General features: G+C 34.5%; 1 protein-coding gene across 1 annotated transcript in view; it reads left to right on the top strand.

Annotated features, from left to right (window-relative positions):
* LOC131044535 (protein HAPLESS 2) overlaps positions 1–14392 on the top strand; it is a 348241-nt gene that overhangs the window by 129443 nt on the left and 204406 nt on the right. The window contains exons 7-8 of the mRNA XM_057977882.2: positions 7039–7117; positions 9863–10006. Of these exons, the coding sequence (XP_057833865.2) occupies positions 7039–7117; positions 9863–10006 (223 nt within the window). The remainder of the gene's footprint in view (positions 1–7038; positions 7118–9862; positions 10007–14392) is intronic.

The raw sequence follows: 14392 nt of genomic DNA, 5'->3' as shown, positions 1-14392 counted from the left end.
TTCAAAACTTACATTGATGATCTCCTCCACTATCTTGGCAAAATTAGTATCAAAAATGGCAATCACAACCTTCTCTGCTTCAGGCTTTGTAGCATAAGGACTCCCCAACCATCTTTCACTCACGAACATCCGCTTCAGGTTGGGCAATGTAGCAAGTATGCTCTGCAAGGTGAGGAAATTGGTAGCAAAGCGTGTGACCCCCGACCGCACAAGATCCTTACCTTCAGTGTGCTCTCACATAAGATTCAGGACCCATGTGTGATTGTAGATGTATTTGGTGATATTCCTTCCATCTTCAACCACTTTCTTTACCCAACTTAGTTTCCCTATGTCCTCAAGGAGCAAGTCAAGACAATGGGCAGCACAAGGGCTCCAAAATAATGTCGGATGTCTAGCCATTAGAAGTTTGCCGGCTGCGACATATGCAGCTGCATTATCAGTCACAACTTGGATGACATTCTGCACTCCCACATCCATCACCACTTCATCCAACATGTTGCACAAGGTCTCCGCATTCTTCACTTCATTGGAGGCATCAATTGATTTTAAAAATACTAACTGTCCTCCTGAAGCAACTAGAAAGTTGATGAGTGTCCTGTTCCTACCATCTGTCCATCCATCAGAAAGAATGGTGCAGCCATTCTTTTCCCAAATAGTCCTTTGCTCTTCCACTAATGCATGAGTGTTTTGGACCTCATCCTGCAATAACGGTCCACTTACCTCGTAACGGCTTGGGGATTTGAACCCCTTACCTGCCACAGTCAACGCGGTGACCAATTGGTCCCAAGATGGACTAGAAATAGCATTGAACGGAACATCGTTGTAGATAAAAAATCTAGCACACGCCACCTTGGCTTGTTGGTGAGCCTCTTTATTCCATGCAGTGCCAAGCAATCCAGGTTGTGCACTAGGAGTGTTACGTGGAATAAAGAAGTTTTCCATGTTGCTGTCCAAAGTTCCCTTTGCTCGTATCCGTGGCCCAAGGGAAGAACCAGATGTCCCCACATCTGTATGTGACCCCATGGAACTCAAATCTGCCCTTGGGGCTACCATTGCCTCTGCTGTTCTCTTTTTTGTTGCCTTCCTTTGATCATATGCTTCAAGCGTTGCTATTGCATCTCTCATAGCCTCTTCAGTACATTCCGTACAGCTTGTGGTATCTCGGCATTGAATTTTTGCAAGGTGATATTTGAACCTATTAATGCCACCTTTTACAATTTTTTTGCAATGGTTGCAAAAAACATCTCCTCGTTTTGGACCTGGTCTCCCATGTTTCCAACAAGGGTCTCTCTTTTTGCCACCAACTTTAACTGTAGAAGCTGAATCCATTTTCTTTCAAAAAGATGTGGAAAAGAACCTAGCAAAAGAGAGGCAACATTTAGAGATAAATAACATTGTTACCAAAAAAAATCACAAACATCCAAAAATTACAATGACTGTATAACTGTATTTTATTTACAGTCATCTATTAATAGATGACTCTCTAAAATTAAAATTTTTAATTGGTTGTGTATTTTTTTAAGTTTTTAACTTCAAATTTAAATTTAAATCAAATACTTTAATACACATTGACATTACACAGTTGACAGTCATTTCAATTTTCAAATGACTATGAGTATTTCACAATTGATTGTGTAATACACAGTCATTAATTACAATGTACATTAATGATTAATGTATTACACAGTCATCAGTCATTTGAAAATGACTATGTATTACACAGTCATTTCAAAATTTGAAAATGACTGTGTATTACACAGTCATCAGTCATTTGAAATTTTGAAATGACTGTAATGACTGTGTATTACACAGTCATTTGAAAATGACTGTGTAATACACAGTCATTTCTCATTTGAAATGACTGTAATGACTGTGTATTACACAGTCATTTGAAAATGACTGTGTAATACACAGTCATTTGGAAATGACTGTGTATTACACAGTCATTTCAAATGATTGATGACTGTGTAATACACAATCATTTGAAAATGAATGTGTATTACACAGTCATTTGAATTTGAAATGACTGTGACTGTGTAATGATGACTGTGTAATACACAGTCATTTGAAAATTTGAAATGACTGTGTATTACACAGTCATTTGAAAATTGAAATGACTGTGACTGTGTAATACACAGTCATTTGAAATGACTGTGACTGTGTAATGATGACTGTGTAATACACAGTCATTTGAAAATTTGAAATGACTGTGTATTACACAGTCATTTGAAAATTGAAATGACTGTGATTGTGTAATGATGACTGTGTAATACACAGTCATTTGAAAATTTGAAATGACTGTGTATTACACAGTCATTTGAAATGACTGTGACTGTGTAATACACAGTCATTTTGAAATGATTGTGTATTACACAGTCATTTTGAAATGACTGTGTATTACACAGTCATTTTGAAATGACTGTGTATTACACAGTCATTTGAAATGACTGTGACTGTGTAATACACAGTCATTTTCAAATGACTGATGACTGTGTAATACACAGTCATTTGAAATGACTGTAAATTGTAATTACTAATGATTGTGTATTACACAGTCATTTGAAATGACTGTGACTGTGTAATACACAGTCATTTGAAATGACTAAGACTGTGTAATACATAGTCATTTTCAAATGACTGTGTATTACACAGTCTTAGTCATTCGAAATAAAACAATACAAAAAGATACCTGGTCGTGCGTGCAAATGCAAACAATACAGTCGTTTTGACTGTGTAATACACAGTCATTTCAAATGACTGTGTATTACACAGTCAAAATGACTGTGTATTCGAAATAAAACAATACAAAAAGATACCTGGTCGTGCGTGCAAATGCAAACAATACAGTCATTTTGATTGTGTAATACACAGTCATTTCAAATGACTGTGTATTACACAGTCAAAATGACTGTGTATTCGAAATAAAACAATACAAAAAGATACCTGGTCGTGCGTGCAAATGCAAACAATACAATCATTTTGACTGTGTAATACACAGTCATTTCAAATGACTGTGTATTACACAGTCAAAATGACTGTGTATTCGAAATAAAACAATACAAAAAGATACCTGGTCGTGCGTGCAAATGCAAACCCTATGCAAATCGCGTGGCGTTTTTTGCCTTCCGGAGTCGCGCAAGCCGCGAAATGGAATAAAGACTTCGGTTTTTTTTTTGCCTGCGACTTAAGTCGCATTTTTCTCGCATTTTGTGCCGCATTTCGGGCGGGTTTTGGCCATTAACGGCGATTATTTGCCAAAAAAATCGCAGCGAGTATATAAAAAAATCGGCCCGAGTATTTCCGCGATTAACTCGCGCAGCATTTTGGATCGCGATTACTCGCGAGTTTTTGAATTGCTCGCCGAGTTTTGCAAGTATGATCTTACGGACTAATTGCGGGCTCGCTCGGAAGGACACGAGATACTTTGCGCGGAACTCAATAGGGCGAAGACGGAAAAGGGCCCTCAAAAAAAAGGGGGACCCTGTCAGCGACAGGGAGCGTTTGCAATGCACAACACATACCTCCACCATACACCTCTCACCACCTACACCTTCCCCACCGTACACCATCTTCTACATCCCCACTGTACATCATCTCCTACATCCCCACCGTACACTCTCATTTGCATCGTATGGTTCCACACCCTCACCGTACATAGCACACTCACAGGTCACCTCCACCGTACACTCTCACCTTCACCGTACAGTCACACCCGCACACTCTCCATTTTGTCATATATTGGCAAGGGAACATTACACATCTTCTCATTAAAATTTTGTAATGTCCCTACTTTGAAATATAATTTAATAATAAATAATAAAAAAATTAAAATACAAAAGAATAAATATAAAAATTAAAATAAAAATATAAAAGAATATAATTAAATATAATTAAAATTTGATTAAAGCTAATGAAAGGTCAAAAGGCACGAAATGATAAGATGTGACTCCCTCAAACGTGAGATATAAAAGGGAGAAGAGAAACTCATTTGAGGGGGGAAGAATTTGGAAATAAGAAGTGCACATCTGATTTAAATAAGAAGTGCAGACCTGATTATGAAAGGTTATGTCCCTTTCAAAGGGCAGAAATAATGAAGAGTTGCACTCTTTCAAAAGGTGCTAATGGTGAAAGGATGTGCCTTTTTCCAAAGGGCGTGCATGATGAAGAGGTGTGACCTTTCCCTCACATTGAGAGATATAAAGGAAAGGAATCAAAGCATCCAGCAACATCACCATGCATTGGATCAGATCAGAACTAGTATCAAGTTACAGGCAGTAGCATCTTTGTTCTTGGTGGTATGCATGGGGATGTGTTGAATATATATGCTTAATATACGAAGCCTGATAATGTTGTTATGCAGAATTTAATAGTAATACTAATATAGACTGCAATATGTACAATAATCATACTTAATTTCATATATATTTATTATACATGAGAAGTTAGTGTACTTATAGTCTAAATCATGTTATAACTATTAGTATTTAAGAAGATGGGGATGAGATTTTCCAAGAGGGGCAATCTAAATCCAAGCAATAGGTTAAGTCCCAAGATAGGGTGGGGATTAGCGACCCATAAGCCTTGAGGGTATAGACCCAAGATAGGTAAGGGCTTGGATCTGTAAACTTTGAGGGAACCTATTGTATTTGGTCTCTAAGCGCTTTGGTAACATACATGGACCCTTCTCCCTTAAAATTGAAGTAGTAGCAGGGTCCGATATCTATATTAAGATCCATGAATAATGAAATTAATCATTTAATGAGGAAAATAAATAAGAACTTGTTAATAACTAATTGAAGAATATCAATCAATTTTAGTATATTGAAATAGATCAAGTAGGGGACATTACAATTTTGCAAAAAAAATGCATTTTTTATTAAATTTAAGCATGTTTTTAATTTGCCGAGTTTTTCGTCGAGTTTTTTCGAGTTTTTCCCAAGTTTTTCCCGAGTTTTGCCCTAGGGGCTTGGCGAGTCAAGCTGAGTCGCGAGTAGTCCAACTATGATCACTAAATTATAATTTTATATTTTTCTTTTTTTTGTGGTTTTTTTCAAAAATTTTAAACTAGATAGAACTATAATAGAAAACTGAAAACTGAAACAAGTGACTAGAAACTTATGAAACAAACCCTTATGTGCTGATGTAAACCCTCACTTGCAACTCAAACAATATATCAATCATATAGATGTTCAATCTCATAAGTTTTACTTGCAGATCTATGAATGTACAATGATGTAAACCCTAAAATAGGGATTCGAGATGGAAATATTTATGATAGTGATCACAACATCAATTGAAAACATGAAAATGACACCGCAAATTGCTGGGCTATGCCACAAGGTTCAAGTTAGAGTTCGTGTTCAGCAACAATAAAATTCATATGAAGTTCGGAAAGGAGAAAAAGTTGCCAAATGATCCTCATAATGTAATGTGTTTTTGTACTCTATCTCTAATATGAAATAAAAAGGAGAAAATGTTCGGAAAAAAATCATGATTAAATTTGCCTTATATAATTTTTTTTCAAATATAACCAATAAATTTATAAAAATAAAATAATATTATGTTAAATTTGAATACATTAAAAACATTATAATATAAATACTTTTAAAAATTTAATTTAAATATTATTAGTATACAAATCGATGTGGCTTAAAACATAAAATATAAAAATACTAAATTTTATTTGGAAAAAGAAAATTAAAATCAAAACAAAATCAAAAAATTAAAATCTTCTCCTTCTATCTCATTAGCAGGTGGGTACAATATATATTGTTTCAATTATTCACATCCAGAACTAGTTGTTGGGTGGGTCATAAATCGACTAATCCCATTCATCCTTGCTATTTTGTAATAAATAATCATTGGGATCGATTATTGGATGGGGATTCAGAAATCTGTAATCAAGAGTGCTTGCTGGAATGTCTCCTCTCTATGGCGATTGTTGGGTGCAGCAAGACAAAGATCAACAACTCTCCATTACAGCAAGAGATTCTATTATCAGTTAGATTTTGTTCCACAACACATATCTTGGTACATCCGCAACACTTGGCCAATAGTTCTTCTAGTACAATGGCCTTAGATCCAACATCTAATGATTCCATTCTAGCCTCATTTCGACCCAACCCACATATGACACTTGCGAAACATCAACCTTAGAAAAGCCTAAAAAACATTTTATATTAAACAAAAAACTATGCCCATTGGCCATACGAATTTAGGCGAATTTATCTAATTTTTTAAGTCATAATTTAAACTTCATCGAATTTTGAATTTCGTGGCGTTAATTTGGCAAACCTTGTGACTTAGCTGCTGGGAAAAATACAATAGCTGATGTGACAAAATGGCAACATGAACATCAAATATCAGACTATAAAATGTCAATGAAAGTCACATAAGTTTGTATGGTTGGCAATCAAGCTGTAACCCTCCAAAATGGTAATAAATACATGGAGAACTATAGGTTGCTAGCTAAAGTTGACCATAATGAGGAATGGAAAATTCAAGAAGCCATAGAAATAGAGTAATATCCAAATAGTTTGATAGTAAGGATGATTGACCTAATTTTAAGCAATACATGGAAGCTCTTAATACAAATAATAAAATAGAGGCATAAAAGTAAGAAATTTTTGCGTTTTAAAATTCTAATGCTATTAGGAAACGTGAGCTGCACATGAATAGAAAGTTTAATTACTTGAGTTTCAAGATATGAGATATATTTGAAACGTCAAAGGTTTCTATCCCATTTGATGCAGGCTTCCTAAAACACATGTTCCAATTAGTGGCAACTTTAGAAGCCTAAAAAGATGTAGTATAGGAAAAAATCAATAGCTTAAATTTATTACTAGAACTTGTAAAAAGGAAAATAGATCTTGTTCTTTCATTAAGCATTGACTTGGTTATATGCATTAAAGATTAGAGTTCTTATGCAAGTGGTTGGAAAATATTTATTAGATGTTTGTGTAATTGGCATCAAAAAATATGAACAAGATGGACCTAATCTCTATGAAAAAAACTAAGCTTTCTCTTTGTGTTTTGAAGGTATCGTACATTTGCACTTCAACAACCAACTCTTCAATTTTATGTCAAAATTATAGTTTCTAAAGATGAAAAGGAATTGGTAAGCGAATAGTGTTTCATTGATCAGATCTTATTTTACTGTCTATTCTTGATTACTATGATATTTCTGCTTCTTATTTCAGTAAGTTTTCTTTCTTTGAATTCTTCCCTTTCTTGATAATTAAGAAAATATTTGAAGATGACATTCAGCATACTAGCAACACTTTAATATCATGCAGTTATTCATTATAATGAATATTAAATAGTTGTTAACAATAGTTTCCAAGAATAAGATCCAAGAGGCACATCGGTTCACATCTCTTGAAATCATTTGTTTGGTTGTGCTGTTGTTTGATAGATGTTTACTCCATCGTTGATAAGACTAATACTTGTAGTAGTAAATAGAAATAACAAAGTATATAGATAGAGTAATAGAATATGACACTCAACTTATTAATAACACTTTACTATCATTGAGCTATTCATTAAAATGAATTTCAAATATATGTTAATAGTTAGTTGTCCTTTCTAGATTGCTAGGGCCACCTTAGCTCAAATTTTAACTTTAGGTCTCAACAACCATTGGAACCCTAATTACAGTCATGTCCAAGTCCAAATTTTAACTTTAGGTCCCAACAATCATTGGAACCCTAATTTTCAGAGTGTTTTCGGATCTCATAGTTGATTTAAAACAGTTTTTATGGCTTGAATTCCCCTTTTTTCAATACGTTCCTCTCTTGGAAAACACATAGTTTTCTCTGCAAGGATGCATACTAAGTTTCAGCTTTCCATCACATCCCTGCATTTCCTTCATGGCTGCAAATCTAAAAATCCCTCATTGTTGAAGTCCATCTTCTCTCTCTCTCTCTCTCCCTCTCTTCCTCTCCCTCGTATCAAAGATTTCATAGATCACTCCAAAGCCTTTCCTTCACTCTTTAAGGTTTTCCATTCCAAGATCTCTCACACAAATCCTCCACTGTTGCAGGAATTCCCTCACCTAAATCTACTGTTATTGCAAACTGGAAGCCTCCCTTGAGTCAGCCTGCTAATGCACTAGAGATTTCCATCTCCCTATCTCCTCCATTGAACAAGGAGACACCACTTTAATACTAGACATCCTTCTAGGATTATACTGGTAGTTACAAATCCTTGCACATACCGTAAACACTCACATTTAGGGATCACATACATCCCAATTTTCTGTTTTCTGAATATAAAGGAAAATTTGATTTATTTTAGTGACCACAGAAAACAAATTGATCTCTTAATTCAATAACACATTTAGAAGTATCTAAATTTTATCTTTCACTTCCCAAACTAATATTGCATTTTTGGGTTTCCTTTGTTATTTATGTATTTTTCTCATCTTCACTTATCAAGAACAAAATGATGCTTTCAATGCGTTGATGTTACTTTTGCAATTTCACAATCTTAAGAATTAAAGATCTAAATTTCACGTTCACTCTATTTTTTTCTTTTTTGTATTTTGAAAATTTGAATTCTTTTTAATAAACCACCTAGAGCAAAGGTCTCATTTTCAAAATCCTTGTGTCAATTTTGCAATTTTGTTCACTTACATTCTGAGACCAAAATCACACTTTTTCTCTCTTCATGTCCATTTCATACTTTTGTCTCCTCTAAACCAAAATCACGCTTCCACTCTCCTCATGTCCTTGTTACACTTTTCTTTTGTAATTTTTTCCAGTTTCTCCATTTGCACTCTCTAGACTGAATTTACCCTTCTCAAGCCTTCTTTAGTAAATTCGCTTTTTTTTTCCGTTATATATCAAACTTGCCCTCTGTTGCCTCTTATCTTTTCCACTGTGTAAACCAAATTTGCCTTTTTTGGACCCTTACGTTTTTTTTTAAAATTATGCTCTTTCCCACTTAGTCTAACACTATAATAAATGTTATTTTGTCAATTTCACAAACTCTAGACCAAAGTTATACTTCTGCTTTCCTCTATTCGTTTTTCCAGTTTTTTAATTTTGCTCTTTTGACTTTGTAGACCAAAACTGTGGTTTCACTATCTCCATGTAATTTTTAACAATTTTTGTCCCTTAGAACAAAATCGTGCATTCAAACTTGGTTCGTGAATTTCACCCACTGAGAAAGAGATATGTGGTGGCTTGTCCATTTCGAGATAATATCAATTCTCTTTCTTGGTAATTTTGTGCCTTGTAATTATCTTTGCATTACAGTATATAAATGCTTGTAGTTATTTCTTATAGATAAAACACCAGTTCTGGATTGTGGTATGAATTTCTCCCAAATGAGACCATGGCCTCTCCTAAGAGGTGAACTTTAGAGCCAATCAGCCATTGGCTGTTCAGGCTGGAAAATTATAGTTCATGGTTGAAGGAAATAGGCTTCCATAGAAAAATTACATTGCATAATATGTTGAAGAGATTTAGTTGTTTGATTATAGTACTATACTTATATCTAACGATATGACTGGGTTTTGTAGGACTCAAATTGGTTGACATTGGAAGGGTTTAAACTTTAAAGTTGTAACCTGCAGATATAAAAATATATAATCTTGTTTTCATGCAATATTTGATAAAAAAATCTATTCATTTTTCTTGTATAAATAATTTTGAATAGTTTTCTTTGATTCCATAATTATTTTTTGGTTTAAAAACCATGTTACTGATGTAATTCTCTTGTTCTTGAAATAAAATACAAGATCCTTTTTTCTTCCTCTTAGCCATGAAAATTCTCAATAAAATATGTAAAATCTATAATTTTTTAATCTGGAAACTGAAAACACATGAAGTTAATGTATTTTTGTTTTTTTGGTATGCAGAGCATCATTTACCTTGGTCCTGCCATTCCACAAGGAGTGACATATGACAAGTTTTTAAAGGCATCTATTCAAGGAGATTATATAAATTATCAAGGAATTCCAAAAATGGAAAATTTCTATTTGTCTGCCCCAAAAAATCTTGAAGTTGAGTTTTTTTTTACAACAATATTATATCTCTTGTTCTGTCTCAAGTATAATTTGCATCATGCATAATTTTTAAATGAAATTATAAAGACATTTCCTTAAACATTTCAATAAAGCACATCTCATATAATTACAGAAAGTGCAAAATAGAAATTTTATATTTTGCAGTTTAAGTTTGAAATAAACAATTTGATTTCGTATCTTTATAGTAATTTGTAAGTTGAATTTTTAGTTGGACTTGCTAAATTTGAAAACTAAACCTAGGACAAATGGTGAAATCTTAAGTTTTGAGAAAAAGCTATGCTAACTGGTTGGGTACCATCTTAAAGATGCATGCACACTTGGTTGATGAGCAGAAATTTTGAAAGGTTTGAGAGATTGGTTGCTCCTGCGATCCTACTCACCTATTCGATTCATAAGAAAGTATGCAAAACAGAGCTTCCCACCATATCATCACATGAAGGATTAAGGAAACATAATGAACAGAGTTGGTTTCTTATGGAGGAAAACAACACAATATTGTTTCAGCATTTGAAGCATGCACAAATCATTTGGCAAGTAGATGGAAAAGAAGGAATATTGATGCAGACTAGTAGTGAAGGACCCAATGAAGGCTGGTTGGCTCTGACAACTTAGGGAACTCAGATGAAAATAACATTAGATTGCAAATAACAACTGATATTTCTATAAAAAAGACAGCAAATGTTTATTACAGAAAATCACCATTACATGACCATAAACTCAAAGACACAACAACAAAGTATCACCTACCTGAGCATAAGAAGTCACACACACATCTAGAGCAATCAAGATAATACTGGAAAAACAAAATGTCACAACTAACACCAATACTCTTCTCAATACCCAAAAAACCTGCTTGGCTCTCCTTGATACTTATAGTTCTACCCTTTTTACCTTGAGCATGGCATGATCTTTTTAAAAGAGCCAACTCCTAAAAATAGCAGCGGTTACCAACCTAGACTAGCTGCCTCAATCAACTAGGGAAAAATGCCCAAACAAAGAGAATCCCTGACAAAAATAATAAGCTTCTGCCCCACTACTGCAGACATAGCTAAAAAGAAAACTTATGCTAAATTTCCCCCTACATCAAGCGCCCAATTTGAAGAAAACATTCAGGTAGCCTCTTCTATTGATCTATCTTTCCATTTGACCCAGTGTTCTCTGAATTCTTATTCCGTGCCCTTTTGGTTATCTAGAAATCAATAACAACTTTGAGTCCTTCCTTTTCTTTCTCAGGAAATTGCTCTAGCCACTCCCTTTGTTGATCTTCAATGCATTAGTCTTGGTTTGAAACTTAATGATAAGGCAATAAATCTAGAACATTAAAAATTGTAGAAATATTAATGCCTTCCGGAAGTTCGACCTCGTAGGCATTAGCTGAAAATTTTCTCAGGACCTTGCATGCTCCAATTTTCTTCCACTTTAACTTATTATAAGTCCCTTCAGGAAATCTCTTCTTTCTGAAATACATTAGCACGAGTTCCCCAATTTGAAATTCTTGGTTTCTTCTGTGGTGATCAGCATGTTCCTTGTATCTTTGTGTACTCTTCTCCTGATTCTTTCTAACTTCTTGCTGCAATTGATATATGTATTTTGCAAAATCTTCAGCTCGTGCACCTGTTTTGCTAACTTCAGTAGTACTTCACAGGGTGTCGACCTCCCTTGGATGATATCCATAAACATTCTAAAAGGGAGTGCTTTTTGTAGTTTTATTGATTGAATTATTGTAAGCAAACTTTGATTGTGCCCAGACTAAATCTCATTGGGTAGGCCTCTTTCCAATTAAGCATCTTAACAAATTTTCTAAATTCCTATTCAGAAATTTTGTTTTCCCATTCGTTTGTGGGTGGTAGGCTGAACTGAAATTTAGTTTAGTATCCAACTTCTTGCACAATGTTCTCCAAAAATGACTTATAAACTTAGTATCACAATCTGAGACTATATTTTTTGGTAGACCATGAAGCCTCAATATTTCCTTGAAGAATAAATTTGCAATATGAGAAGCATCATCTGTCTTTTTGCAAGGAATAAAGTGAGTCATTTTGGAAAATTGATCAACTACAACAAAGATAGAATCATTACCTCATAGGGTACTTAGTAACCCAAGAAAAAAACCATGCTTATTTCTTTTGACGGCCTTTCATGAATAGGCAAAGGCTTATACAATCCAATATTCTGACTTTTTCCTTTGGAAAGTTGGCAGAACCGATGACGTTGAACCAAGCGTTGAACATCCCTGCTCATTCTGGGCCAATTATAATTTTCTTTTACGTCAAGGTTTTGTTTACACCAAAATGACCACCCAAACCCCTACTATGTTTTTCTCTTATTAAATTTTCTTTCATGGATCCTATTGGAAAATTTTGGAAATAGATGATGAATTCCTTGGAAGAACCTATCCTGATGATTGGGACTCATACGATGAAACAATGTTTAGAACAAAAGGGAAAATGATATAGCAAAAGAATCTAATTAACATGAAGAAGTGGACCTTAAGAAAGAACTACATTATGCATATAGAGAAATCAAGAAGCCTAAGAAAAGAAATTCGAAACAAGGATTACAATTTCAAGTGGGCAATGAAGCCAAAGAAAAGATATCACAAAGTCTTGAAGAGTCCAAAGAAATGATCATCAACCTCAAGATTCAACTTGAAGAAGTTAAAAGAATTGAAGAGGAGCTAAGAATACAATTAAAGAAAAAGTAAGAATATTGTGAGAAAGTGTGAATCTGAGATTGTTTCTCTAAAGAAGGAAATAGAAAACACAACCACCAAAATGAACACAAGCCACAAATTTGATAAAAGCTCTGAAATTCTAAGCAATATCATTGATAGACAAAGATCACATTCAAACAAAGACAAGATTAGGTTATGAAGAAAACTAAAATCAAAAGGAGGAAATCCAAGTAGCCATGGTGATAAAGGAGAATGCAGCAAATCAAAGGAAAACACATATCAAAAGGATAAGAAGAACATCTTCAGAAATTTATTCTCACAAAGGAAGGCACATATAACTATAATCTATCATCCTTTTACCAGATATTGTTTCAAATGCAAGAATTTTGGTCATAAGGCAAAATAATGTAGAACACTCCCCACCCAATTCTGATCCAATTTTTTTAGATTTGTCTAAGTGCTGATTAAAGTAGTTTTCAATTTATTTGCCAAGGGTTTGCCTTTTCATGGCCAGTTGAAAGTTTGGAGTTCAACCATGAAATATATGCAAGATAGCAATGCTTTTGAACCAAAATACAAATTTATAAAGGACTGAGAGAAAATTCTGAGTTCTAATTTATTTGGAACAGCAACATATATATTCAACAATAAAAGATTGAGACACCATAAATGAGGAATAGCATACTTGGAGTCCAGCGCCCAATCAGGAGAGGATTTTTATTGATGAATCCAAGGAGATCACAATATAAATGCATCCAACTTGCTACAATGGTGCCAACTGGTTTTATTTGCATCAACTATAATCACCAAAAACAAATATTGAAAGAAACAATGGATCTACCTAGTCCTACACCTAGCCTGCAGGTAAATTTATTGAACCAAACTGGAAATCCTCAATGTGACAAAGTAAACTGAATCATAAAATACTCTTGATGCCTGACTGAATTCCAAATTTGCTGCTGACAATTACTGATCAAGAATTCTGCACAAATCTCAATGCCCACTTCTTGTGCAAATCGCACACCCATCCCCGTCTTGGATAGGGACCCCCTTTGTTTGTGCCTTTTTGTCCTGATCCTAAAATTTGGCTAAGTCTGGAATGTCCTGATCCTGAAATTTGACTGTCTGGAAAATTGAGGAATCCTCCAAAAACTAGAATTTGCAATATAACTCCTGGAGGTCCGAAACCACTCTCAAACATCCTGGAAGTATATATGGAATATAACTTAAAGTATAATGTCACTTTTACTTAAATGTTATATTCCATAAAATGATCCTTCGGCGAGATCTTGACAAACTCGCCCAAGTGCCCAAGCTCGCACTTCTTGAGGGAAACGTTTAAAATCGCCAAAATGCCCAGGAAGGGTGAATTTCGGACCCTGGGGCTAAAATTTCGAAATTGCAAAAAGTTGTCAAAAGTGCCAAAAGGTTCGAAATTCACTTAAGTTGACAAAACTGGCTCAAGGTCCGAAAATTGCTTAAGTTGCCAAAAGTGCCAAAAGGTCCGAATTTCACTTAAAACACCAATTTCGGACCCTGGGGCCGAAATTCGAAGTTTTGTCTAAATTTGCAAAAAGCGTTAAAGGTCCGAAATTTGTAAAAAATTTTGCAAAATGTGTTCAATGCCCCGAAATTCACTTAAGTTCCCCAATTTCGGACCCTGGGGCCGAAATTCGAAGTTTTTTAAA

This window comes from Cryptomeria japonica, chromosome 9 (genome assembly GCF_030272615.1).
Source record: "Cryptomeria japonica chromosome 9, Sugi_1.0, whole genome shotgun sequence".
Classification (NCBI taxonomy): Eukaryota; Viridiplantae; Streptophyta; class Pinopsida; order Cupressales; family Cupressaceae; genus Cryptomeria; species Cryptomeria japonica.
This window is presented reverse-complemented; position numbering and strand designations above follow the sequence as displayed.